Here is a 26,361-nt window from a genome sequence, read left to right on the forward strand (position 1 = left end):
GGTGTGTTTGTTTTTCTCTCTTGTGACCAGGCGACCGGCTCCCTCCCGGCCTTTCTGATGAGCCGCCTCTTCTGAGCACTGGCGCTGCCCCCCGCAATCCCTCTTAACCCGTTTTAACCTGCGGGGGATTTGGCCTTTTTGGAATCCACACTAAAGCCGAGCTCTGGCCGGACAAGAACCTACGGCTCTCTGTTCCACTAACCCGCCAGGCGAGCCGGCGGCTTTGCTGTTGTGCTGGGCCAAAGGCTGGCAGCTCTGCAGTCCAGGCAAGTCAGCCCGTCTCAGCAGAACCCCCACCTCTGAACTCTGGGGGGGAAAGGGGAGGGAAAGCAAAGCTCTGGTGGTGCTGGGCTCGGCTTGCTCAGGATGAACACGGGCCCGCTGCTTGTTGCCTGTGCTTTGTGAGCTACCTGAAAACCCCTGGGCTGCTGCCCGGGGCCTGGCTGCAGTTGAACAGCAGAAGTTCCCTTGCCGCCCGTGGCCACGGGGTGTGCATGAAAAGGGAGATCTGGCCCGCTACTGCCCTGGGCAGTGAGAGATTAAACCACTGAGGATTTGCACTGCCGGTCCCACCCTGCCCTGCAGCTCAGCTGCGTGTGCCCCTCACTGAACACAGGCTCTTGCTGTGACTCAGACGCTCTAGTTCCCAGCACCACTAGCCAGGTGGGTATTTTGAAGCCGGCTCTTCCTGCCGTGCCAGTTACTGCTGAGAAGTCGGTGAAAAGGCTCATTTCTCTGGAGCTGAATCATCCCATTTTGTCCCCCCCCCCCGGGGCTAAGCGGGGCAGGGCCTCGGGCCGATCGTGGGATTCCTCGTCCCGCTCCCTGCAGATGACGGCTCGCACCGGAGCAGGGTAAAGGAAGAATTGTGGCCTCTGCCGCGGAGACAGTCGTCCGTTTCAGGTTTCGGTGCCTGGCCTTCGGATACGTTTCCGCTTCCCTCCCACGCGGCTCTCCCAGCTCAGGAAATTGCAACCTCTGCCCAGCTGCAGAGCCTGCGAGGGGACCTCGGCAATGGCCCGGGGGTGAAGTATGAGCCAGCCTTGTCGACCTTCCTTCAAGGGATACCCTAGGGGAGACCAAGCTGCAGGAGGGGAGGCACCAAGGCCCTGCTTAATAGAACTAGCAGCCTCCACCGCCTCAGCACGTCCTAACCTTCCAGCCAAACAGCCCCTCCCCATTAGCGGGGTCCATGTGCCCAGCAGTCAGGGGCCGACAGCCTGAAAGAGAAGGGCACGGGGTGGAATGGGGGGCACAGTTCCTGGCATCAGGCAGAAGGGGGGCCTGGTCTGGGCCCAGAGCCCCTGCCCTACTGCAGAGGGGTTGGCAGGCTGAGCCCTGGCCCAGGCGGAGGCTCCGAGTCCCTGAAGGAGAAAGGAGGGGGCGTAAGTGCCAACAGCTTTGCCCACACAGCCAGGGCAGGCCGCTTTCCGCGTTACAGACCTGCTGCTGACCCCCCCGGCACGGGAGCAACCAGCACAGCTGGACCTGGTCCCGACTGCAGCCCAGAGCTAGACGAGGCCTCAGCCATGAAGAGGTTTGCTCCCGGCTGCTGCTGACCAGGACGCTGATTCCCCTGGAGTCAGAGCCAGAGGGTTCCTTGGGTCGAACGCCCACCGGTGCTTCCGGCACCTTTGCTTTCACACAGCAGGGTGCCCCTGCCCTGCTGGGGCGGGGAAGTTAGAAGCCAAGCTGGTGTGCTGCAGCTGAACCCCCACAGCCTTCTACGCAGGTACCAGCTCTCTCGGGCTGCAGCTTTCACTCCCGCTGAGCTTGCCATCAGGCCTCCCTAGCGGCAGAACCACCGACCCCAGCATCCGTCGTCGGCCCCCCGGCCAAAGCCCAGCACTAGGGCTTGGGCCAGCAGTGAGCCAACTGATGCAGGGGGCTGCTACCGGCAGCAGGAGCCAAGGGGCTCTCTCCCATTGTGTTAAATGAAGGAGTCTCACCGAGGGAAGCCAGCGCAGGGGGAGGGAGCGGAGAACCCCACCCCCAGGGGACTGCAGGCAGGACGGCCCAGAACTCTGGCCCCCGCAATCGGCAGCGCGAGAAGGGGAGGCTGGCGAAGATTCAGCTCGCTGGTATGGAACAGGCAGGAATTCCCAGTGTTGCCCTCTCCAGGCCAGCGCGCAGGAAGTTACAAACCCGCGTGGCCAGCGCCGGTCCCAGCTCGCCAGTGAATCCAGACCTGCCCTGTGGAATGCAGAGGCCTCCCCCAGCCTGGCCGAGATGCTTGCGTAGAGCAGGCCTACAAGCCTCATCACTAATGCGCTCAGCACGACTCAGCCATCCAAGGCCGGTTTGCTTTGTGAGACGGAGCCGCCCGGTTCTACGCTGGGCTTAGGCAGCAGCTGATGCGAGTGTGGTTGTCGGAGATGGTGGCCCTCACCCCTCAAGCCACCGTAGCAGGGAGAGGCGCACCGGCCCAATATGGATTCACGAGCACACATCTTAAACAACGTCATTTAATGTCCTTCCTTTACCAGCCGAATAAATACTCGATTCCTTTGCAAAGGCTCAGCAGTATGAATATTCGCTAGAGAGAATGGCTCCATAGCCCTTTGGTAATTAAAACCCAGCGCTCAGCCCCCAGCCAGCCTGTTACTGGCTAGGCAGGCAGCAGCTTTCACTGAGCAGCACAGTCTGCGTGCGAGTCGGCTCAGCTCTTCACTGGGTTGTCACAGTAGCGGCGGGGGGAAATCAGAAAAGGGTCCCCAGCATCAAGTGGGCTCTGCTTGGCTACTCCAAGCGGGACCTGGCCCCGGCCCCACTCAGAGATAGGGCCCAAAGGACGGGAAACAAGTCGGCCGCCCGTGGCAGGTTTTCCAGGCTGCCACTCGGACAGCTCTCTCCAGAGCCTGGGCAAAATCAGCCCCTTGTGCTGGATCCAGCACATTATAAAAGTACCAAGCCAGGCTGCAGAAGCTCCTGGAATCATCCTGTGTCCAGAGCCCTAGACCTAGCGACTTGTGGACAGCAGCACCATGCCCAGGAGAGGGCACTGCCCCGGAGTCTCTCCAGGGACCGGTCTGGAAGGCACGTGTCTGGCACACAGCAGCTGATGCGGAGATCAGGGCTATTTTCCAGCAGGGCAGGCGAGCAAGCAGGCAGCACCACTGGCCTCCTCTGGCTGTCACAGCCCCTCCTCAGGAGGGTTGGGTCAGCCAGCCCGGGGAACCCAGCTGTCCCAGGCAGATCCCAGTAATGCAGCCTCCCTTTCCCCTTGAGTCCGACCTGGACCCTGAGCCCCCTCGGCTACGGCAGGGATGGAGCAATTTACGGTGATGGCTGGCGCTGCCGATCCCCACTAACCGGACAGAGAGCAGATGCAGCTCACCCTGAATGGCCCTGCATATCTGGCCCTCAGCCACAGAGCGCTCCAGGTTCCATCAGCCCAGCACTACCTGCTCATGTGGGACCCTCCCAGCCCCAGGCCCTCCGGGGTAACTTTCCACAGCTTACCCTGGTGCCTGGAAACAAATTCTCCACATCACTGGTGCTGCTGCAAGACACACACACCCTCAACCCAGGGGAGGGGCAGAACTGGAGGCCTACGCTTTCCTGCTGCCGAGGTGCCATGCTGGGATCCATGGTCCTGCTGCACCCAAGGCACCAGTTAGCGGACTATCGCAAGGCTTAAAGGCAAACAGGACAGGGAGAAAAGGCACCAAGGCAGGGCAATGGCAGAAAGGTTAGAATCTGCTGAGAACCAGAACCGGGCTGTTCTTCCGTTGGCAGGAGACTGGCCCAGAGGTAAGAGATGCCCCTGGAACAGGGCAGCATAGGAAGGGAGTTATCCACGAGCCGAGCGTGGCTGGCTCAAGCAAGAGCGCACCATGGAAATGGGGCAGATTGCACACACAGCTCTAAGGAAAGCCGAGCCACAGGGCTGGCCCCAAAGCCAGGGCCACACTGCAGCAGCGCACAGTGAAGAGGCTGCTTTACCTCCTGGCACCAGTCTGTAGGCTCTGTGGAGCCAAGTCCCTACTGCCTCAGAGGCCAGACCCTTCCATGTGGGGATTCCATGGATACCCAGGGGAACAAGAGCAGTGAACAAGGCGAAAGGGGCAGCAGGACATAGCCAGGCCTCGGCTGAGGTCCAAACAGACCAAGCGCTGCTGCTAAGGCACATAGGAGGATCCTGACAAAACTGCACAACAGAGGAGCGGCAGGACCAGGGGAGGTGATCCAGCCGACCTGTAACTGGCACCTGTTAGCACCAGAGGCTGCCAGCCTTAGGGGGAAAGACCCTGCTGTACGGAGCAAACCTGCTGCTCCCTCAGCTGCCACCCACCATGCCACACTTTGCTTTCTTCCTGCATCGCAGTCGCAGGGAGGAGGTGGTTTGGCACAGGCCCGTGGCTGCAGTACCTCCTCCCCAAGCCTAAGGGGTCAAGTCAATAGAGAACGGATTTCAACCAATACTGCCCACCCCACACAGACAGACCCCTGCCATCCATTCCCCTCCCTCCCCCGCCCCCCAGTACAAAGAGGCCCATTTTAGAGACCCAGAAGAGAAGCAGCAGCAATTTGAGAAAGTTACACACAGTTGATCTATCAGATGCTGGGTGTTTGACTTCCCCAGCCTCAGGACCATGGCTCTGTCCCTTCCCCCTCACAGAAATATGGAGTCCATTGCTCTCCCGCGCTACGTTCGGACCTGCCTCTTGTCCTCAAAGAGGCTCTTCAACATGTAGACCTGCAGGAAGGCAACCACCACCAGCACCCCCAGGTTAACGGCTGACCAGAAATTGACCCGGCCCAAGTTGCTCTCCTGCAGGTTGCGATCCCTGGCCTCAAAGGCTCGCAGCAGCGTTTGCATCTGGATGCTCCGCTCCAGGCGAGTCTTCATGGTCTCGATGGATTCCTGGAGAACAGAACGGGCAGATCAGCCACATTGCATGGGGCAGGAAGCGCTGAGGGCAGCTCAAGCATTCCCCCAAGAGTTCATTTTGCTGGGGGGAAAGGCCTGAGAGTTCTGACTCCCTGCCACTGGACACCCCATCCAACTCTTGGGTGACTGATGAACTCAGAGTCCAAAGCCAGAAAGGATCCTGAAGATACAGCCTGTCCCCAGCACTGCACAGGCCACAGAACTTGAGCCAGTACAACCTACAACCAAAGCCCTACTAGCAAGTCTCTGTGCTGCATTCCTCAACCCACCTTAATATCTTCTATCTTCATGTCCAGCATCTCCTCCGGCTCCACCACATCGGCCCAGTTATCTCCATCCTCGTCCTCTTGGGGGCTGTCGAAAATGAGCTCAAAGAAAACCAGCTTCTCCGAGATGGTGCTGAAGGAGTTGTCAAAGCAGAGTTTGTAGTCGCCTGCTTCTGTGGGCTCAATGCTGGGGAAAGAGGTCAGGGAAGTGAGAATGCGCCAGTTCCACTCACCACTCTCCCAAGGCCCAGGCAAAGCAACAGTGTCTGGGGCGCACAGCTCTGTCAGAAAACACAGGTAGCTCTATCGTTATATCACCCTGTGAAATGGGCAGCTGAGAGACAGGCTCAAGGGCCTGGAGGAGAATGGGGAACCCTGGAAGACTCTCTAGTGGGGTGAACTGGGGTGACAAAACACTAGGTGTGAGAGGGAAGGAGGGTGGACACAGAGCCACTGAGAGGGAAAATGGTGGACATGAGGAACACACAGAATCCCGGCGGAGAGACGGAGAGCCTGAAGAAGAGGGGGATGGAAGAGCGGCATGAGGACATGCAAGGAATCCCTGGGTTATGCAATGAGGCTAGCCGACACAGGCTGAGAGCTGTGCACCTCCAGCTGTGCACAGCCTGGAGTGGGAGCATAAGGGGCAGAGCTGGCCACACTCACGTGTGCACCCCATCAGATTTCCGATACTCGTTGACCAGCAGCACGCCCGAGGGGCTCTCCAGGGAAAAGTCGACATCCAGGCCCGCTCCACCTATGACCTGCAGGATGCAACAGCGGGGGTGAGTGGCAGGGTCACGCTGCAGGGGCAACAGGCCCAGCACAGTCTGGGGGCACTCAGGGCTTAGTTCCAACGACTGACTTGCCCCCGGCCCATCCCCATTGTCATGGTGACCCCCCCACTTGAGACTCAGCCTGGTCCCCTGCTCCCCCCCCAGCCCCTAAAACACCCTTAGCTCAGCCCTGTCCCAGGTGTTCACCAGACTGACGCCTCAGCTCCTCCCACAACACTGAGCCCCCCGGTCCGTTCCCCCTCTTGCCACCCCGCCCGCCTCCCCACTGACGCACCCCCACTCTGTCGGCCTCCCTTCTCGTGCCCCAGGCCTCCCCACCCCCGGTCAGCCCCCCATTCTCCTGCCCCCCACTCCCAGCTAATCCCCCCACCCGCCAAACCCCCCACCCCCTCCCTCCCCCCACCAGCCAAACCCCCAACCCTGCCCCCTTCCCCCCAACCCACCAGCCCCACCCCTCCCCCACCAACCCCCCCCCCCGCCAGCTCTCAACTTCCCCCCCCCCGCGCCCCGCCCCCACCTGGAACTCGGCCTCCAGGGAGCCGTTGGCCGGCGCGCGCTGGTAGAAGCACTCGCGCCGCCCGGCCGGCAGCAGGAACGTGACCTCGGCGTCCTGGGGCGGGGGCAGCGCGGCGCGCGAGCCGCCCCACAGCAGCAGCAGCAGCCAGCGCGTGGCGGCCGCCATCATCCGGGTACCCGCCCCGCGCGCCGCGGTGACGTTCGGGGGCCGCGGCGTGGGGGGGGGGGGCCGCGCCGAACGCCTGATCCACGGGCGCCGCAGCAGGGGCCGGGCCAGGGGTCAGGGGTCAGGGGCCAGGGCGTGGCGGCCGCGGCGGGCTCAGAGCGACGTGGGCGGGTCCGTCAGGCAGTTGTGTAGACACCTAGCGGTGCGCGCCGGGTCTCCGGGGTCTTTGTGGCTCTGAAGGGGGATTGGCCCCGCCAGCCCCACCCGGCAGTATCGGAGAACCTCATTGGCCCAGCCAGCCCCACCCGGCAGGATCGGATTACCTCATTGGCCCAGCCAGCCTGCCCATCACGCAGTAGCAGGGCACTCCCCGCCTCTGCCAATATCAAATCAGCCCATTGGTCCATCTAGCCCGTAGCCCAGCCCACAGCCCCTGCCCTGGCGGGCCTTAAGGATGCTGCAGAGGGAGTGAAACTCCCATCATGCACCTGGCCAAGTGGTCCATGCTCTGATCCCAGCGGGGAGGAGGCAGGAGTGATGGGGGCTGGGTTAGGCTGCCACTGTGTGTGGGGGGGCTCAGTCAGGGGGCGGAGCCGGGCTGGGGGATACCTGGGCCACACAACGCTAGTGCGTACCCACCCACACGCTGTGCACCCCACACAGGTACACGGGGAAGCTGCCATCTTGGCCAACCTACCAGGGACCCACCAAGGAACTTCATGAGTTTCTGTAATTCAACGGTAACTTAGTCAAAGAGCCCAGCTCTCAATCTGGGAGCTATGAAAGGTGAACACTCTACGTTGGGCTGAGAGCGAGGAGCCTTAAAACACATGCATATGCAAGACTATGTCCATTATTGCACCTCTGACATCCAGCCGCTGCATTTCTACCTGGACTGGTTCATTTGTTCTGCTCGTCCCCGCTGCTAGCTTTCAACTAGGACGTCTTTCCTTTCAGCCAGTCATGAGTTTATTCATCATTTCCTGTCAAAGTGTTATGCAAGCAGTCCTGTGTTCCACTTCAGGAAGCCCCCCTCAGTCACGGGGGAAGTGATTCCCAAATAGCTTGTAAAGTATTTGGAGAGTTAGAGAAATAAAAAAGGTTCTTAGTTGTGGCTGGAAAGCTGCAATCCATGGATGTACAGGAAGAGCCCAGGAAATTACTACAAGATCTAGGGCCTGAATTAGATCTTACACTTGCTGTAAATCTGGAGTAGCTCCATTGAAGTAGCTCTGAATTTACATTGTACAGCTGAGATCACCGGGCAGGACTCCATAGCTCTGTTGAAGTCCGTGGAATCACACCAGTATAAAATCGGCGTGAGAAGAGACTCATGCTCAGAACTTTGCATGTAAGTTACTCCATGGCTGAGGTCACAGGCGGTGTGTCAACCCTTTGGCTTTTCTGGGAGGCTTTAAATTCTATTTGCAGTAGGAAAAGGAAGAACAACCCTTTTTACATTCAGGGACATACTGTAATTTCCTCCTGAGGTGGTGAAATTCCATCTTGAGCAAAACATCCTTCTCCTTTTCATTTGCGTCTAGCTAGGCACTTTCCGTGCATGTTGGGCTCCTACTATCAGTTCGCCGAAGATCCAGAATGCTTGGCAGAACGATAAGCCTGAGGATCCTCTTTCTCTTAGCTGGTATGTTTTCTTCCCCTGTATTTAACCTCTTTCTGAAGCTTTCTCTCCAGACATTCCCTCAGAGTGAGGGACCTGGGGAACCTCATGTTCTAGCGTATGGCTGAGACCAGAAGTTGAAATTGCCCAATGATTTGGGAACTGTAGGGCCTAGGAGTGAGATGCTGAGCTTTATCTCCAGAAGGGATCTCAGCAGGAAAACGGAGGGAACTGGCAACATGACAGAGTCACATGTAGGCCTGTTTGAGCCTTTGGGTCAAATTCATCCCTGGCACAAACTTTGGAGGGCTGTGGCCCAGGTTTTCCATAGAGTAAAGTGTGGGATGTTGGATCCTGCCCTTCCAGGCTTTCTGGGAATGTCCATGCTGCAATAAAGGACCTGGGGCAGCTGATTTGGGCTCACGGGGCTTGGGCTGTGGGCTAACAACTGCAATGTACATTGGGAAGGGCAATCTAGAGCAGTGAGTGGGTTGCATGAGTGGCCTCCTTCATCTCTGTGGCTGCAAGATTGTCGGCCCCAAGACAGTCTCCCGGGACAGGGCAGCTTTGCTCACTGCATTTGCGTCCCTAGAATTCGTGGGCTGTGCTGATTAAACCACAGCAGCGCTCTGATTGGCTGCGGAGGGAGCGCCCGGCTCTCACAATCAGTGTGGTGCACAATCAGCACCCACCTCCCTTCATGTGCGTGTGACTGTAGTAACCCCGGCAGGGAAACAAACCACTCAGACGGAAACCAGCAGAATCGGGCCACCCTGCACATGGGCACCCGTAACAAAATGTCTCGCAGGCCGCACCCACAACCCCAGTGGGCTGCAGGCGGCCCTCGGGGCGCAGGTTGCCCACCACTGATGTAGATGTTTAGGCCGGCCACCGGGCTCTGAAACCCCGTGAAGGGGGAGGATCTCAGGGCTTGGGCGCCCGCCCCAACCCGAGTGTCTCCCTTGCACTTGTCAGCCCCACAGCGCACGTCCAAGTCAGCTGAGCTGAGCTCTGAGACTTGGCGCCGGGGGTTTCGGTGCGGACCTACCCTTTGAGGCCCCCTTCAGAGAGCTGAGGGTCAGGCCTGGGTGTTCCCTGAAGCTCCCACTGCTGGGCTTCCCTGCGTCCCCGGCGGCAGACCAGGGGGTGCTGGGGAATTGCTCTGACTGTTGGGTCCTGGGGCGGACAGTGCCAAGGCCTGTGCTGTCCCCAGTGGCAGGCCAGGGGCCTGTCCAGTGATGTGCAGGACACTGCCGGCACTGCGCCTACACGAGGTGCCGCTCATGGCTGCCAGCCTAGGGGCACCTGGCATCAGTTTCACTCCCTCTTCCCTGGCAGTTCCAGGCTCTTTAGCAGGCCCCAGCCTGACCCCAGCCCCACTTTTCTACCTGGACGTGGCGTCCCACCCGCCCGCCCAAGGAGACACAGTCAAGTTGATGTGCATCGCGCCGAGGGGCTACGAGGGCAGTGAGTTCTGGCTGCTGCGGACGGGTCAGGCTCAGCCTGTGCAGATGCTGTTTGCCTCGGAGGCGCAGCACAACGTCACCTTCATCCTGGGGAACATCACCCACCGGGATGCAGGGCAGTACAAGTGCTGCTACCACAGCTACAATGGGAGCGCCCGGCAGGCCTCGCAGCTCAGCAACATGGTGCAGATCGAGGTGGCAGGTAAAAGGCTTTTACATACAGAGGAAGCTGGCGGAGATGAGGAAAGCGCCGAGGAGCGGGGCCAGTGCCCCTCACCCCGACTCACAGCCCCTGCCAGCCCAGCCCCCCCAGTGCCCCACTCCTGACCCCCACCCCCTGCCAGCCCAGCCCTGGTCTCTCCCAACCTCCCACGCAGCTCTGGGTTTGCCCCATGCCCGCGAGCTCAACCCAAAGGTGCTGGCCAAGGCGGCGCTGTGGAGTTTGTGTGGCAGGTGCTCTCCTGGGAGCTGCTCTGGGGAAAGGCGTCCTGGGCCGGGAGACAGTGGTCTAGCTGGAGCAGGACTCGGTGGGAATGGGGCCTTGTGGTTCGACCCAGTGGGTGGGTGTCAGGACCCCGTTCCCACCCTGCTGCAAAGCAGCGTGAGCTCAGCGACTTGCCTGACCGTCTCCTCCTTTCTTTTCCCTTGAAAATCGGCCAGTGTCCCCTCCCGCAGCAACTCCCACGGCCCCGCTCCCGACTTCCACGGCTGCTCCAGAAGATAAGGGCAGGGCCAGAGGGAGGCAGGGGTGGCTGCCAGGGTGTGGGTAACAAGGCCAGAGTCCTGGGCGGGGTCCCTCTGCTTCCCCCTCCACGTGGAACCCTGAGGCGCCAGCCACTGAAGAGAGGAGAGTGACGGCCTCTCTCCAGCCTCCGCGGAGAGCCAGGCGGCTTTTAGCTCACGGCTTTAGCCCCTACGGTCCCAGGTTCAATCCCCCCTGCCGACTGTCCCTCGGCTCTACACCAGCACCGCCCCCAACAGCCGTGCGTTCTCCCTCTTGGGGGCCAGGTAACCAAGCTGCTTTCTCTGCACTGTCAGGTTCCACGTGGCTGCTCCCTGTGACCCTGGGCGTGGCGGGAGTGCTGCTGCTGAGTGTGGGCCTGGTGGTAGCCGTGGTGGCAGTCCGGCGAGGTAGGGACGCAGGGCCTGGGGCTTGGGCTGTCTCTGGTCAGCTGTAGGGGCCTCCTGTAGGCTGGAGTGGCAGGGTGTTGTCATACTGTAGGTACAGCAGGGGACAGGGACTATGGACTCCTGGCTCTGCCGCTAGGTGTGTCCTGGCCAAGTCACTGATGACAGTCATTTTCCAAAGGGTCCACTAATTACAGGCACCCAACTGGGCAGCAGTGTTCCCTGTGAGCGGGGTGCTCGGGCAGCGGCTCAGGAGAAATTCCAAGGCTGCCAGCTGATTGGCAGAGCGCCCACGGCTTGGTTTGTGTTTCTAGGGGTGGTGCACGTTCGCACATGCTTCTGTGCACGTACACAATTATTCCACACGTGGGTGGAAAAAATCTGTACATGGACGGAAAAGATTCGAGGGAACATTGCTTGAGACCCCCAGAGCCTGGGGGGCAGAACTGCTGAGAATCCACAACTTCCACCGAGCTCAGCTGGGGTCGTGGGAGTTGAGCAGCTGTCCGTCCATCCGCTACTCTACCCACTGCACTGCTCTTAGGAGACCTTAACGCCTGTTTCCTTTTGACCAGTTAACTCCAGGAGACGACAGCTGAAAAGGTGAGAAACGCACAGGACACTGGCCGCCACTTGGTGACGGTGAAACGCTCCCCGCTTTGAGGCACTTTGGAGCCTAATGCTCATTGCCTGCTCATGGGATTTAGGTGCCACAGTGCCCAGATGGCTTTAGATAATTGGACTTTGGTTGCTTTTGAGAACATCCCCCTGGGCCGGGAGGGGCTGGAGCAGCCCCCGGTGCCCTTGTCAGTTCTGGATCTCGCTGTGCTTGCTTGCAGGGATCAGGACTCATGCTGGACAGAACGGAACTTTCCCACCACAGGTCTGTGTTAGCGTAAAATGCCGGGCGCTCGCGTAGAGATGGGGCGACCCCAGGGGATGCCTGGTGCCAGCTGCCAGGAGGAGGCTGCGGGAGACGCTTCCCAAGCGGGGTGTCTGGAGGCGGGAGGCCCTGGAGGCAGGCCTGGGTGCCGCGCGCGGCTCGGGGAAGGCCTGTGGTGTGTTGGCTCCGTCCCTGCCGCACGGCTTGCAAACAGCGTCAGTCGACCTCCCAGGCCTCAGCGTCATTCGGCTGGCAGTTCCCGTCCTTTCCCGGGGTGGGGAGGGCATTGCTGTGCGCTGTGAAATAGCTGCCATGTTCCACCCCAGAGGCATTTGCCACGAGCAATCGGCAAAGCGGTCCCGCAGGGACACGAGGCCTGGCCCCCATAACCTCACTCCTCTCTTCTTCCGCAGACATGTCCTTCGATAACTGCCTCTTCACCGTCTCGGTGGTAAGTCCTCGACCGAGGGCTCTGCGGGAGGGCGCGTTGCTGTTCTCAAACCGGGCCCAGTTTACTGTGTCCAGGGGACAGCTGCTGCCGGGCAGCCCCCTAGCCAGACGCTGCGCTGGCCTTGTAGTGGCATGATGCAGCCATCTCCCCTGGAGGGTGTAGTTTGCAAAGGGTTAATGGTGGCTCCCCCTGCCCCCAGAAGAGCCCCCCCCATAGGCCCTTCCTTTACCCTCTCTCCCTGTCTCTCCCCCACCTTCCCTTTGGCAAGACAGTGGACCTGGCAGCCGCGGGCAGCCAAGATGCCTGCATCTCCCCAGGTTCCAGGACAAGGCTCCACTCCGCTTCCTCTCTGGAGAGCAGCAAGTTCAGCACGTTCAGGTCTTTGCAGTGATGGCCCAGGTGGTGGCTGGCTCCCACTGCTCCCGCTGCCGACCCCGGTCCCAGCTCTGGCCAGTACTTCAGTCCTTCTGTGGGCTGGGAGTCTCCTGACCAGAGGGGCCGTTTCTGGGGGGTGATTACACCAGGAGAACGGAAGGAGCTTTGTTTAAGCCTCGTGCCCGGCCGTGCACCTCCAGGGACACCGTGGCAGGATGCCCAGTCTCCCTTCTGCTGCCTGAGAGGTTACTCCGAGTGGCTGAATCTGTCCCGGCAGCTGAGGCTGGAATCAGGAATCTTTGGGCAGGATTCGTGTGGCTGGCAGTGAATTCTGCTGTAGCCAGGATCTTATTCACACCCGGCAGCCCCTCCTTTCTACCCTCCACGGCTCCGTCCTCCGTGCAGCGCTTCCCTGGAATGACGGCGAGGGGAGAAGAGCCAAAGACCCCATCAGTGCCGCTGCCATGAAGGCTGTCAGCGGGCTAGTGTGCACGGAAGGGGCAGCGGGTCTAGCCCTCGGCTGGACGGAGGCAGCTGGATAGGGGGTGTGCGGGGGACGGGTGGTTTGTTGCGGCTGGATGAGCGTGTCAGGGTGGAGGAAGACGCGTGTTTGGGAATGAGCAGGTGGGCGGATGGAGAGACGGGCGAACGGCTGTTTGGGGCTGGGTGGGCACACCAGTGCGCGTCCTTGGCAATCAGAGAAAATGCCATCAAAAAGCACGCTCCTAAGAGACCCGAGCCAGCGTCCATGGCAGCCCCAAAGGAACTGCTTTCCCGTCCGACTCGCCCCTACCCCACCCTCTGCTTCCCCCACGGGCCGGGCTGTTTGTTTCTGGAGGACGCGAGAGTGGCCCAGCCAGTTGACACCTGAGTTCTAACCCCAGCCCTACCATCAACCTTAGCAAAGTCTCCCCCCCGCTTTGGGACTCGGTCTCTCTAGCCGGAGGAGGGCTGGTGATACTCCCCTCGAAGGGGTGTTTCCCAAGCTCTTTGATGCCACTAGGCGCTGAGCATTGGAGTCTTGTTGTCTATTGCAATAAAGATGTACATTGGTTGTGGGGTGGAAAATTCCAGGTGTGAACTGTTTCTGCTTGCACCAAATTCTCTGTCTGTGTTGAGCTGGGGAATGTGTTGTCACCGCCGCGTCTCCTGGCTGGAATCATAACTATTTGGCTGGGTGTCATATGCCCTATACTGCTAGCAAATGGTGATCCACTCAGGCAGGATGATGCATCTGCGATGGAAGGAATTGGGTTTTACAGCCTCTCGCAGTACGCAGCATGGCAAGGGCTGGGAAGAGCCAGACTCCGGAGTCCAAGGGTTAGTTCTTTAAAACCAAATCTCTCTAGCCCTTCCCAGTGTGCATGTGTGCCTGAGCCGGCAGCCACCTAAGCCCTGCCTCTACCCGCGCTGTGCTGGTCTGTTCACAGGCTCATAGAAACATGGGGCTTGGAGAGCTCACCCAGTGCAGCCCCCGGTGCTGTAACCCTGGGCCAGCCCTGACAGGCGTTTGCCCGACCTGTCCTATGGGGATTTCCCAGCCGTCCTTGGCAGCCTCTTCCTGCTGCCGAGAGAAGGGTGCTCCTGGTCCCTACGCTGTTTCCCGCCCTGCAGATGAAGTCGGTTCCTCCTGCTGCCCTCTGGGGCCGTGGGGAGCAGCAGATCCCTGTTCTTACACTGACCTTGCTTTGAAGACCCATCCTATCTGGGGCTGTTGACTCTGGAGCCTAATGATGGTGACATCCTGTCTGCACCCTTTGCCTGCCGTGCTGCTGCCATGCCAGGGGTGGGGAGTCCTGCTGTGGGTCCCTGCGCGGGGGATGGGCCTGTGGGGCGCTGAGCAGGAGGGGGCCGGGCGCTGGGGGGGCGAAAAGGAGGGCGGGGCCAGCAGAGCGGTGGGGGGGGCAGGGCCCAGGGCGCTGGGGGTGGACTAGGCGCAGGGGGAGGGGCGGGGCCGGTAGGGGGCGCTGGGGGCGGGCCGCGTTGGCAGTAGGGTCGGGGGAGGGGCGGGGCCAGCGCGTGGGGGCGGGGCCTGGGCATGGGGGGGGAGGGGCGGGGCAGGGCAGGGCGCGGCTGCCAGGGAGCGCCGCCTGTCGCAGGGGGCGGGGTCGGTAGGAGGTGCTGGGGGCGGGGCCGGCGCTAGGGGCGGGGCGGGGCCGCAGGGGCAGGGCCTGTCGCAGGGGGCGGGGTCGGTAGGAGGCGCCTGGCGCGGGGGCGCGGGGCGGGGCCTGGCGCGGGGGGCGGGGTCGGTAGAAGGCGCTGGGGGCGGGGCTCGGGGCAGGGCCTGTCGCAGGGGGCGGGGTCGGTAGGAGGCGCCTGGCGCGGGGGCGGGGCGCGGGGCGGGGCCTGGCGCGGGGGGCGGGGTCGGTAGGAGGCGCCTGGCGCGGGGGCGGGGCGCGGGGCGGGGCCTGGCGCGGGGGGCGGGGCGCGCGGCAGGCGGCGGCGCAGCCAAGATGGCCGCGGCGGTGTCCGTGTTCCCCGGCGTGCGGCTCCTCACCATCGGGGACGCCAACGGCGAGATCCAGCGGCACCAGGAGCAGCAGGCGCTGCGGCTCGAGGCGCGCACCGGGCCCGACAGCGCCGGCCTGGCCCTCTACAGCCGTGAGCGCGGGGGGCCCGGGGCGGGGGGGTAACGGGGGGTTCGGGTATGGGGGGGGGGGGGGGGGAATAAGGGGTGGGGGGGTTGGGGTATGTGGGGGGAGGGGGTTGGGGTAGGTCGGAGGGGTAATAAGGGGTGGGGGGGTTGGGGTATGTGGAGGGGGGGGGGGGGGGTTGGGGTATGTGGGGGAGGGGGGTTGGGGTAGGTCGGAGGGGTAATAAGGGGTGGGGGGGTTGGGTATGTGGGGGAGGGGTGGGCCAGAGTGTGTATGTGGGGGGCCGAGAAGGGGGGTGTACGTACCCATGGCAGGGTACATAGGGAGTGGGCGGTGTAGGGGGCTGGGGTGGGTTATGTAGGGTCGTGGGGTGTCGGGGCCCCTGGGCCACAGAAGAGGCCCAGCCTGTGTTGAGGGGCTTGTGGGCCCTTCAGCCCCATGGCTGGCCTCGCTCCCCCTCCAGCAGGGCGGCTCAAGGGCCTGGGGGGGCAGGTCTCCTCCTGCAGCTGTGCTTGTGGCGGGCTCCGGGCGTTCTGCCCTCCTGGTGGGAGCCCAGCCTGGGGCTGCTTTGGCGAGGTGCCGGGTGGGCCGGCTGTCTTGGCTGCAGGCCGGCGGGCTCGCTGGCACGAGGCAGCTGGAAGTCCCTGAGTGCTCGCCCGGCGGGCGCTGCCCTGTGGCTGCTTTGACGCCCCGGCGGCAGTGCTGGCTTTGCAGCGTTCGGTCTGGTCTTCCTTGTTCGTCTTCGCGGGGCGGAGGCCGGGGCCGCGGGTGCCAAGTCTCTGGGAGAGGCGGGGGAAGGGGCAGTAAAGCTGGGCAGGAGCAGTAGCTTCTGAGCGCCCTGGTGCCTCGGGCGAGGCTGCGTTCCCTTTGGATGGGCGCCCGACGCCGGGTTTCCACCAGGCCTGGCGTGGGCTGGACGCTGCGGGCAGCTCCCTGGGGCTGGCATGGCACTCCTGAGGGGTGCCGAGCGGCCCCTTCCCTATCCATGGGGTGGCCAGGTGCTGCCCAGCGCTGGCTGCACCGGTGGGTTGGTTTTGTGACAGGCCCTTGGTCTCCGTGCTCGCTCCTGCTGTCTCGGGCTGATGCCATGTGCTGTGACTGGCTGTCGTGGGGGAGCAGCGGTTGAATTTCCCTCACCCCCGGAGCAGGGCTGGGGGGTTGTGCCCCGGCCCTGGGGCTAAAAGTGGGGTTGTCCCGGCTGAAGTTCGCCTGGGCCAGAGACCCGCTTGCTGCGGAGGCGGGGAAGCCGTGTGCCCCTCCCCAGGGCCACCATCTCTGCTCATCCCGGCGGAGAGCTCTGCATGCTGCTGGGCCAGGCTGGCTCGAGAGGAGGGATCCGGGGGGCGCTGGCGGCTGTGGAATTGTCATTGTCTCTCACTGTTCTGGGAGGCCTGGGCCATGCTGCTGGGCCAGCTCTTCCTTCTGGGGGGGTCCCTCCCTGCGCTCTGCTCCGGTCTGCTCTCTGGGGGCGGGTAGGAGTGCACGGACTGGTTCCAGCCGGGTGTGCCCAGGGCCCAGCCCTGCTCCGCTTCGCACCTTCAGCTGCCCCACGGGGCACTCCCAGCCCCACGCTTAGGGGTCGGTTCCCGCGGCACACAGCAGAGCCAATCTCCTTTGCTGAGCTCCGGATGCCCCAAGCGCTGGTAGTGGGGTGAGTGTCGGGCGATGGCTGCCTTCGCAACCGCACGGGTGCCGCTGCGATAGCAAGGCAAGCGTCCAGCGACAGCCTGCCCCGGGCACTGCTGCCTGGCATGGGAGTGAGCCAGGTAATGGGCCCTCGCGTGGGGCTCAGGCTTTGCTTGTGATCACTGCGAGTCAGTGTCGCTTCTGCCTGCTTCCCTCTCCCTCCCTGTCCTGAAGAGCAAATCAGCCGCTGGCCCGCTGGGGCCTAGCGCTCAGCTGAAGCCTCTGCCGGCTACTGTAATGGAAATCGGCGAAGCAGCTGAGGTTTATTTTCATTGTCTGCGGGAGACCCGTGTGGGTAACACCCTCTTCAGTGGGCTGTTTTGACATTCACGCGGGGCTCCCAGGAAACTTGTTTTTGAATGTGTGTTGTCAATCTGGCCTCATCCCTTTGTCAATACGGGCCCGAAACCGCCCGCTAGTCAATAGGAAGCGCTAAGACCGAGATCTGATTTTTGTCAGATTTCAAGATGTTCTATTGACTTTCTGCATTTGATCCTCTTTGGCCAGTGGCACGTCTTTATGGAGTAAATCTGACACCGTTCAATTGATTTCCCTGTTATTGACTCCCACTTGCACCAGCTATCCATCTCCCCAGCCTGGCCTGTTAGCATGGAGACACAAGCCTTGGGGGGTTGTTTGCTGGGAGAGCCAGCAGGCTGCCCTTAGACCAGGGTTATTCAGCACGCGGCCCGCGGGGCAGCTTGGGTTTACGCAGGGCTCAACGCGCCGCCTGCGGGTGGGAGCCAAAACAAAGCAGTCGTCAATAGCATGTTCTCCTGTTGCTACGTGGTTTAGTAGTTCGGTTCCTGGCCTGTCATTGCCCATTAGAAGTGCTGTCGGATGGGTGGAGATGGGGTAACTATTGCATTTCAGTAATAGCAGCAGAAATGACTTGGACAGGGCCTGCGTGTTGTGTTGTCTTGCCGCCGTCATCTGTATTCATGCCTGTCAGTGTGGAAGAAACTATTTGCATGTATATGCGACCACACTTAAGTTGTGGCCCTCGGCACGTGCTGTATCATTGTGGCCCCCGGGGCTTCCAAAGAGGAGTGGCCGTGCCTTTGTGCGCTGTTACCCCACAGTCTAAGGGGGTGGAGGAGGCTGTGAACGCCCCGTCTCAAGTTCCGTACGGGGAGAGGCGGCTTGTTTGCAGAAAGGTGGCATTCTTCCCCTCGACATCTGGGACACCTCCAGTACGGCCGCTTGGCCCGGGAGGGGGCGCGCGTCCTGGGGAAGCAGGTGGCGGTGGGGAGAGACGAGGTAATGGAAAATAGGAGTGTGTCCGAGTGCAGAGTTCTAACGTCCTGCCCCCGGTCAGTGCCAGCTCATCGTTACGCTTTCGCCAGCTGTGTGATCGCGGCGCTCCCGGCCAGCCGCTGTGTAACGTTCTCAGACCAGGACCGTTCCTGCCGGCTCCCGTTTTCTCGGGGGTGGGTTAATGCTTTGAGCAGTTGGGAACCTCTCCCAACGCTTTGGAACAGCACATGGCCTGGTCTTAGTGCCCCGTATGGCGCACGGATGGTGCCATGTGGCGCCCCAGAAAAGATCACGCTGGAGCAGGTTGAAGTGATGCAGACGATGCTTCTGGGATTGTCTGGCGTTGACGATGTGTTTAGGGTGCTCGGGGCTGGGGAAAGCATCTTGGATACGATTGAAATGGAAGGAAATCGCTTGGCGTTTGTCAGGCACCGGGAGACCCTGTGGGTGGGTTTTTCAAAGCAGAACTTTTTCTTTCTCCTTGGGGTTCGTGCAGCAGTCGTTCCTTTCCCACCGACGCGCTGTCTGTGCTCCCCACTCTGTGCGGACAGCGAAGGCAGAGCCTCTGCTTCTCATAGACTCGTAGACTTTAAGGTCAGAAGGGACCATTATGATCTTCTAGTCTGACCCCCTGCACAGTGCAGGCCACAGAATCTCGCCCACCCTTTCTAGTTGAAAACAGGGATTCCCCGGCACGCTCAGATCTCCAGATGTCACTCGGCTTCACGTCTCTTCCTCTTCCTTACTTAAGGGATATTGTCAGGTTATAATTAATCTGTTCAATAAACGGGTTTTTGTTCCTCCACCTGAACACGATTAAATCAGTAGACTCTTTCAAAGACTCATTTACCTGTCTCTATTCACACGGTTTGCTTTGTTTCTCCGGGGTTGGACAATGACAATAAGGTAGTCAGTCTCAGCTCTTGGGTGTAGTCTGTTCCATGTGAAAATTGCCTGGTGGTTTGAGTTCAAGCATCCCCATTTGCAGTCCCCGTTTTTGTTTTTTTTTTAAATCTAAAAATATGCTTTAAAAAAAGCCACCTAGACCCTTGGCCGGACCTGTCTGATTCGTTTCCCAAAGACGTGCTTTCTATGCTTTCTATTCGCTGCAGGAGCAAAACCCTTACGCTGACACAGGGAAAGCTGGTTTTGTTACCGTATCTTAGGAATACAGTCGTCAGACTGAGTCCGACCTGAGGTCTGTCTGGCCTCGTATTGGGTCTCTGGCGACCGAGAACCGTGTACAAACATGGGATGATCTGCCTCTCTGTGGAGGTCTTCTCCAACTCTACAGTGTCCAGAGATTTGCAACCCGATGCCCAAGACATTATAGCCTGTCTGTGACATTTTGTGGTGATCATGTTCCTGGATATTGCAACTGCGCCTTGGGATGGCCAAGAAAGAGCCCCGTTGTTTCGGGGCTGTTCAAACACTAGTGAGCAGTATTTGCTATTTCAGCTGTGTCCATTCTTGTTACGTACATAAACATCCAGGTTGAAACTTGCTGAGTTCTTGACCTCAGCAACATCATGTGGCAGCGAGTTCCGCAGACCACAAATGTTTCTTACCATTTGATTTGTTTTAATGTTATTGACGTGATCTCTTGTGATGACGCTGGGAGACCAGACTTCCCCAGTGTCAGTACCATTAGTCTGTGCACTTTTATCGTGTCCCTTTTTAAAAAGGAAACTGTCCCTGGCTTTTCAGCCTCTCCATGTAACCAGCTGCTGCTCTCCTGCTAAATACTGACTGTTCGGGTACCTGGCAGTCCAAGCCAGGTGACAGATTCTGCGCCAGTTTTCTCCTTGTCGCCCGAATGTCTCAGCTCTGTCTGTCTGTCTGTCTAACCTGGCTTGCTTCACGGCTTGAAAAGTTTGCCCAAGGCACCTGTTTGGCATCTGTAATTGGAAAACTAAGTAAAGGGAGAGAAACTCCCTTTAAAAAAGTAAGCGTGTGACGTTGGAGCCTCGTCAGCGTGCTCTAGGTGGAGCACCTGGCAAGGAGAGGGTGCGTTGTGCGCGAGAGCGTTGCTCCCTTTTGCTGCCTGCCTGCCGGGTGTGTCCGGACCCGTAAGCTCGTGGTTGTGCCAGCGTCACCCGAGACAGCTGGCTGCGCGCTCCGGCCCTGTCCTCGACACGGAGCCCTTGCGGGTGGGGGTTGCCGCGTCAGGCCCGGATCGGCCGCCGGTGTATTACTGATCTGCCTAGCTAAGGCTCTGCGTGGTCGCTGGAGTCTGGCCTAGCGCAGGGAGAACTGGGCTCTGTCCTCACTCTGCCACTAGTGAGGCCCAGACTTTCCCTGCCTCAGTTTCCCTGTCTGTAACCTGGGAGTGGTGAGCCTGGCCTCCATGGTACAGTGCTTCCCTTAGCCCTCCGCGGGGGCAGGGCGGGGCCTGGCAGGACAGGAACTTGCCCAAGGTCACGCAGTGTCTGTTTGCCTGCTCCCTCCGAAGGTGCCCTCGGCGGGCACAGGGCCGCAGTGTAAGCCCTGTCTGGGCTGTAGCCAAGGCCGCCTCCAGCTGCGCTTGCTCCATGCTGGGTGGTGCCTCGTTGCCTCAGAATCCCGGTGCTGGTCTGTCGCTGTGGCCTTGTGCCTCAGTTTCCCCCTTCGAGGGGTTCCTGGCTGTTCGTACAGTGCTCTGCGATCTCCCCAGATCTGCTTGGGAGGGGCACCCGCAGGTGGGCTGTGCGGGGTTCTCCGCTGTCTGGCCTTCAGCAGAGGAGTTTGGTATGGAGCCAGCTTGCTGGCGGGGGCTGTGGGACTCTGCCTCCCCCCCCTCCCCTCCCCTCTCCTGGTGGGGCTGGCGGGGGGCCCGTAACCGGCCTCTTGCTTTGTTGGGGGGGCTGACCAGGTTCTGCCAATGCTGCTTTCTGCGCCCTCGCTCCAGGAGGGGTGCAGCGCTTGCACAGCTGGTCCCCCAGACGGCTCGGCAGGGGGCTGGGTCATTAGCCTCGCTGAGTAGAAGGGAAACTGAGGCCCGGGGATGCTCTGTCCAGTCGGGCACCCTCGCTCCGATTGGGCCCCTGGCCCGCATCCCTCCTTGCTGAACCTTCCCAGCTTAGCCCTCCCCCTCTGCTCGCCAGCTTGGCCCCCTCGTGATCTGTTGCAGGGACCCTCTGGGGTGGGGGCTGGGCGTTCAGCCTTCCCTGTGTGGGTCAAAGCTCCCGGGGGCTGTGGGAAGTCGGGCCAGGCCCCGTGTACTCAGCGACTGCCCCGGGGCCTGCGCGTGGGTCTGCCCGGCCTCCGCGCTCCCTGAGGCTGACAGGCGGAGGGGGTCTCCTGGCCTGCCCGTGGCTGGCAGCGCTGCCTTTGTCCGGGCAGGAGGAGGGGCCAGGCCCCAGCGCAGGGGGCCCCTGGCTTGGGAAAGGATTTCCCCGCTGGCCCCGGGACGCCCAGGGCACATCTGCCGTCCCCTTTGTTGCTCACAAAGAAGCCGGGGGCCCTGCCCGCCAGCCTGATTAACATGGGCGGGAGGCATTCGCGTTAATCGCTTCCAGCAGCCGCCCCTCGCGGGCTGTGCGCTCCCCCTGGGGTCCTTCCCCGCCAGCCCTGCCCCCGAGGGACGGGGGGGCCGCTGGCTGGGCTCTAGCCGCGTGGCACCCCCACCCCGCGGGCGCCTCAGGCTGCCAGCCTGACGGGGCATCGGCGTTGGAGGCAAAGCCCCCGGGTCGGGCGCCTGGAGCGGGCAGGCCGGAGGCAGTAAATAGCCAAGCGCCGGGGCGGAGGGGTTACCTGATCCTGGGGGGGGGGGGCTCGTGCAGCGCGCCAGGCCCTGGGAACCAGGTGGACGCTGCCCACCTCTGCTGTCCGGGTAGGAAGGCTCAGGTGTGGGGGTGTGAGGGGTCCCCCCGATCGGGCCTGGCTTGTCTGGCCAGCCTCTGGCGCGGGGCCTGCCCGCCGTGGCCGTGGCCGAGGGGCATGGCTGACGCTTGCCGGTGGGCCGGCCTGGCTGCGGTCGGCCTGGCGATGGTGGCGCGTGCGCTGGAGTGTGTGCGGCGTTGGCCCCGGGGAGGGGCGAGTATTTGCTCTTCCCATGGGAGGTCTGAGCGTGAGGGGCTGGCCCGGCAGGCTCGGGTAGGGGGTTCTAGCTGGGCCGGAGGCGATGGCCAGTGGCGTCCTGGAGCGGGGGCCTCTGGTGCCCGCATGGCGCTGCCGGTGGGTCTCCGCACATGCCCCGGTGGACGCTGGGGCCGGCAGGTGCCTGCTGGGGCCTGCCTGGCGGCTGTCTCGGGGCCTGGCGGCACAGGGGGGCCACGCAGGACGCTGGCGGCGCGTGCTCGGCAGGTTTCCGGCGCGGGGGGCCTGTCCAGAGGTGGCGCTCTGGTGTGGGCTGCTCCAGGCTGGGGTGGAAGCGGCTGAATCCCGGTGAATTGCCTGGACCGGCACGCGCTGGTTTCCACCATGCAGCGTCTTCGCTCCTGCCTCCGGCTCAGATCCCCTCACGACAGGCCCCAGCCCGCGGGCCCCCCCAGCCCGCTCTGTCTCCGCTGCCGGGGCAGAGCGAGGGGCCGGGCCCCGGGACAGCTGGGCTGTGGAGGCTTCAGGTGCGTGGGCCGTGTGGCTCCGTCGCCGTTTTGCCGCACCTGGGCCTGGCTTAATCTTGGCTCCCCCACAGCCTGGCCACGCGCTGCCTTCGCGCCAGCAGGAACCTGCTCTCCTGCGTTTCGCTTCCCTGCCCGAGTCCTGGGGCACCTACCAGATCCGTTCGGGCCCCGGTTTCACGGGAACAAACGGCGCTCGGCCGGCTCTGCCCACGAATGCTGCTGCCCAAAGGCTTCTGCCGGGCTCCAAGCGCCTCCGGGCTGGTTTCGCAGTTGGGTTGACCCGGCGACCCCTCTGAGCCCAGCTGTGACAGTCACTCCAGGATGGGCGAGGGCAGCCCCGGCCCCTCAGTGCCAGTCTGCCCTGCCCTAGCCGGAGAGACGGAGCGTGTCCGTTCCATCAGCAGCCGGTCCCTGCCTTGCCTTGCCAGCGTCGGAGCCCTCGCCAGCTCCCTCGGGCACAACCGAGCTGTGGTGCTCCGGGCAGATCGGAGGAGGAGGGACGCTGGGGCAGCAACGCCCCCACACGCCCGGGGAGGAGAAATCCAGGGGGGCAAATTCATGAGACTTCCCCGACTCCTCCCACCTTGGCGGTCTGGCTGCAGGGCTGGAGCGTCCGGGGCTGCCTGGGGCAGGGCCGGGGAAGAGCATGTGAGGGGCTGGCTGGCGGCGGCTCTGCCCACCTCCGTGTGCCGGCTCGTGCGCCCTGGTCGCCCCGCGCTGGGCTCGGCTCTCGGCGCAGGATGGAAACCGCTGCCGTCAGCCCCGGTCTGACAGCCTCCCGCTGATTTGGCCGGGGGGGGGGCTGTTGGCCCAGATCTGGTTCCGTCCCGCCGCTCACTTCTCCACCCGCCCCCCAGCAACGCTCGGGCTGCCGACTCGAGGTGGCAGGAATTGTGGCTCTGAGGCCTGGAGCCCGGCGGCTGGCTGCGTGTGCTGGGCCGCGCGTCGGAGGCTGCTGGAGGCTGGAGTTGCTTTTTCTGCCTCCCCCATCTGAGTGGGGGCACATAAGCAAAGAGCAGACTGAGGCTTGGAGGCGGGAAGACGGTGGTGGCTGGAGAGGGAGCTGGCCTCAGGCCGCGGGGGACGGGCTGGGCTCCCTGAGAACCAGCCCGCCAGGCAGAGCAGCCTCGGGTGACTGCTCGGAGGCCGGGTCGGGTTCCTCCCTTCCCAGTTCCCCAGCGGTGGCGTGTTCCACGGGCTGTGGGGCAGGTTCCGGATGGGCGGGGGCCCTCAAACCGCTGGGGAGGGCGCTTGGAGGCCCCGTGGGCAGCGTGTGATCAGCGGCCGTGGGGTGGAGCCCTGGCCGGTAGGGCTGGAGGAGGCTCTGTCCGATGGGCTGTGCCAGGCCCCCACACCTCGCGGCGGGCAGTGTCGAGTGGGATGCGCGGGGGCCGGTGGCTGGCGGGCGTTGGGATCAGTCCTGCTGCCCATGAGCTGTGTCTGGCGCCGGCCCTGGGCCGAGGCTGCGTACCAGTGAAGGCAAGGGGGAGTAAACTCGCTTTCTAGTGGGGCTGCAGCCTCGCACGGCCTGCCCGCCGGCAGGAAAGCCCAGGGCCTCTGGAGTGGGGGCCTGCTGCTGTCCCCGTTGGGCCCACGGAGCCTGGCAGCCAGCTGCAGAGCCGGGCCTTGAACCCCGAGACGCAGACTGGCACGTCTGTAGCCGGGGCAGCGTGCTGAGGCCGAGGAGTCCAGCTGGGCATGGGCCGGGGCTGCAGCCAGCCTAGCGCTCTCTGGGCCAGAGCCAGCAGCGGCAGAGCCGGGCCGGCCGCTCGCCCGCTTTCCCCGCAGGAGGCTTGGATCCGGCGTGGCGCTTTGCCGTCCGACTGGGCGTTGCGCCGGGAATGGGGCGGGGGATAGACTCCAAGGTCCGACAGAGCCAGTGTGATCTAGTCCGACCTCCGGGGTAACGGGCCGGAGACCTGCCCCGCGGGAATCCCCGGAGCAGAGCTTTTAGAACCACCCCGTCGGGATTTAAACCTCGTCAGGGCGGGAGCGTCCCCGGTGGCTAACGATGCCACCCGCTGGGCAGCCTGCCTTTTGCCTCGCTTCGGCTCCCCGCCAGGGGAGCCTGCAACGCTCCTTCTGCCCAGCCCCTTGTCCAGCCTGGTCCCCGTGTAGACACTTCGACTGCCCCAGCCGCCCCATAACTGCTCTGAGCTCCTGGCTCTCTCCTGCCCAGGCAGGTCTTCCAGCGGCTCCTCTCTGCCCCCTCGCCCCCCCCCAGCTTACCAGCCTCCGTCGTGGGCTGTGGGCCAGAGCTGGGCGCAGGGTTCCAGCAGGGTCGCAGCAGCGCCCCATTCCGGGGTAACATCGCCCTCGGCTCCTGCCCTGTTCCTGCGTGCCAGGTGGTGGTAGCCCTCTGGGCCCAGCGCCCCATGGCGCTCGTGTGCAGCGGGGCCCCAGAGCAGCCCCGCTGAGCTCTGGGTTCCCTCTGGCCCAGGCGGGAGGCAGGACGTCGGTCCCTGGCCTCTGCGGGGGTTGGTCAGACCCCAGTGGGGCTCACGCTCGTGTTTGCGGCCCGACCCAGACACGCCAGTGTGCTTGGGCAGGATGTTCCTGCCCCCTCTCCTTCGGGGTTTGGCCTATGGGCTCTGCCCCCATGAGTGACCCCCCCTTCCCTTCCCAGCCTGGCTCCTACCCTGGCAAGGGGCTGTCTGCTGCTCAGCTAGCTGGTGCCTGGAGAGCAGCGGACTACAACTCCCATCATGCACGGAGGCAGACCAGGAAATGCCTGGACTGGGGACCATGCTTGGCCTGAGTCTGGGGACTGGTGGGGGTGGGGCGGAGAGGTGTGGCTGGGCTATCTCCACCCGCAGGCTGCTGTGGGGGGCGGGGGGGGGGCTGCTGAGAGCCGCTGCTGCCTGGTTCTGGGCGTGCTGATAACGGGAGAGGCCCCTGTAGCTAACACCCTCCCCAGCAGCATCCATGAATCCCCCTGCAACAGCCCCTCCCCCCCAGCCCGAGCAGCAGAAGGGCCTGGGAGGGCTCTTGGGCTGGGCGGATAAACAGCCGCGCCGGCGAGGAGCCGGTGGAACTGGCCTAGCCGGACGCTGAGCACAGAACTCCTGTCGGCTGCACGCCTGGGAGCCGCCCGCCCGCCCGTGGGTGGGGGCCCTGCCCTGGCGGCCGACGGCTGCCACTCGTCTGGGCTGACGGGAGGAGCTGGGCTGGTGCTGGGAGCGCTTGCGTCAGGGGAACGCGTGTGGCTTGCGCGGAGGCCGTTTTACGGGGCGTCTCTCCCGCAGGTGGAGGATGGGCCCGGACCCGTGCGCCGCGCTAGCCCGGGCAGCAGAACTGTCTGGCTTGGTGGTTGTCCAAGAGGCAGGATAAATGGGGGAGCGGGTTAAAAGTCCCCCTTTAGAAATCGGAGTCGGTTCACAAGTGAAATGAGTTTGGAGGCCTCTGCCTCTGAGGGGCTTGGGCCCAAGTCACCAAATACTCACAGAATCCTAGATCACCAGGACTGGCAGGGACCTCGAGAGTCATCGAGTCCAGTCTCCTGCCCTCACTGCAGGACCAAGCACCATCCAGACCATCCCCGACAGGCGTCTGTCCAACCTGCTCTTAAATATCGCCAGGGATGGAGACTCCACAACCCCCCAGGCAACTTATCCCAGTGTTTCACCCCCCTGACAGGCAGGAAGTTTTCCCTGATGTCCAACCTAACCCTCCCCTTCTGCAGTTTAAGCCCCTTGCTTCTTGTCCTGTCCTCAGAGG

General features: G+C 62.7%; 4 protein-coding genes across 8 annotated transcripts in view; 3 read left to right on the forward strand and 1 right to left on the reverse strand.

The window, feature by feature from the left end:
- The window catches only part of DNM2 (dynamin 2), a 50,550-nt gene extending 47,616 nt beyond the window's left edge, over positions 1-2,934 (forward strand). The window contains exon 22 of the mRNA XM_075916131.2: positions 31-2,934. Coding sequence (XP_075772246.1) covers positions 31-58 — 28 coding nt within the window. The 3' untranslated portion in view covers positions 59-2,934. The remainder of the gene's footprint in view (positions 1-30) is intronic.
- On the reverse strand, positions 2,452-6,749 carry TMED1 (transmembrane p24 trafficking protein 1). The gene is made up of 4 exons (XM_075916142.2): positions 6,475-6,749; positions 5,827-5,924; positions 5,164-5,347; positions 2,452-4,867 (listed from the first exon to the last, which is right to left on the reverse strand). The coding sequence occupies exons 1-4, from the start codon at positions 6,640-6,642 to the stop codon at positions 4,649-4,651; spliced, it is 669 nt and encodes a 222-aa protein (XP_075772257.1). The 5' UTR covers positions 6,643-6,749; the 3' UTR covers positions 2,452-4,648.
- C31H19orf38 (chromosome 31 C19orf38 homolog) lies at positions 6,510-14,253 on the forward strand. 4 transcript variants are annotated; one of them, XM_075916139.2, is made up of 8 exons: positions 6,510-6,646; positions 8,184-8,284; positions 9,599-9,928; positions 10,765-10,857; positions 11,430-11,457; positions 11,694-11,737; positions 12,151-12,188; positions 12,461-14,252. In XM_075916139.2, the coding sequence occupies exons 2-8, from the start codon at positions 8,239-8,241 to the stop codon at positions 12,701-12,703; spliced, it is 822 nt and encodes a 273-aa protein (XP_075772254.1). In that variant the 5' UTR covers positions 6,510-6,646; positions 8,184-8,238; the 3' UTR covers positions 12,704-14,252. The 4 variants fall into 4 exon arrangements, with proteins under 4 accessions (XP_075772254.1, XP_089630874.1, XP_089630873.1 ...); XM_089774747.1 differs by lacking the exon at positions 6,510-6,646 and adding an exon at positions 7,324-7,990; XM_089774749.1 differs by lacking the exon at positions 6,510-6,646 and adding an exon at positions 7,329-7,990 and having other exon boundaries at positions 12,457-14,251.
- A 695-nt stretch (positions 14,254-14,948) lies between these two features.
- Positions 14,949-26,361, forward strand: part of CARM1 (coactivator associated arginine methyltransferase 1) — a 28,412-nt gene continuing 16,999 nt past the window's right edge. Inside the window, exon 1 of one of the 2 annotated variants that reach the window (XM_075916166.2) lies at positions 14,949-15,164. In XM_075916166.2, coding sequence (XP_075772281.1) covers positions 15,017-15,164 — 148 coding nt within the window. In that variant the 5' untranslated portion in view covers positions 14,949-15,016. The remainder of the gene's footprint in view (positions 15,165-26,361) is intronic. The other variant, XM_075916167.2, reaches the window with a different exon arrangement.

Source organism: Pelodiscus sinensis, chromosome 31, assembly GCF_052426305.1.
Source record: "Pelodiscus sinensis isolate ZL-2025 chromosome 31, ASM5242630v1, whole genome shotgun sequence".
Classification (NCBI taxonomy): domain Eukaryota; kingdom Metazoa; phylum Chordata; order Testudines; family Trionychidae; genus Pelodiscus; species Pelodiscus sinensis.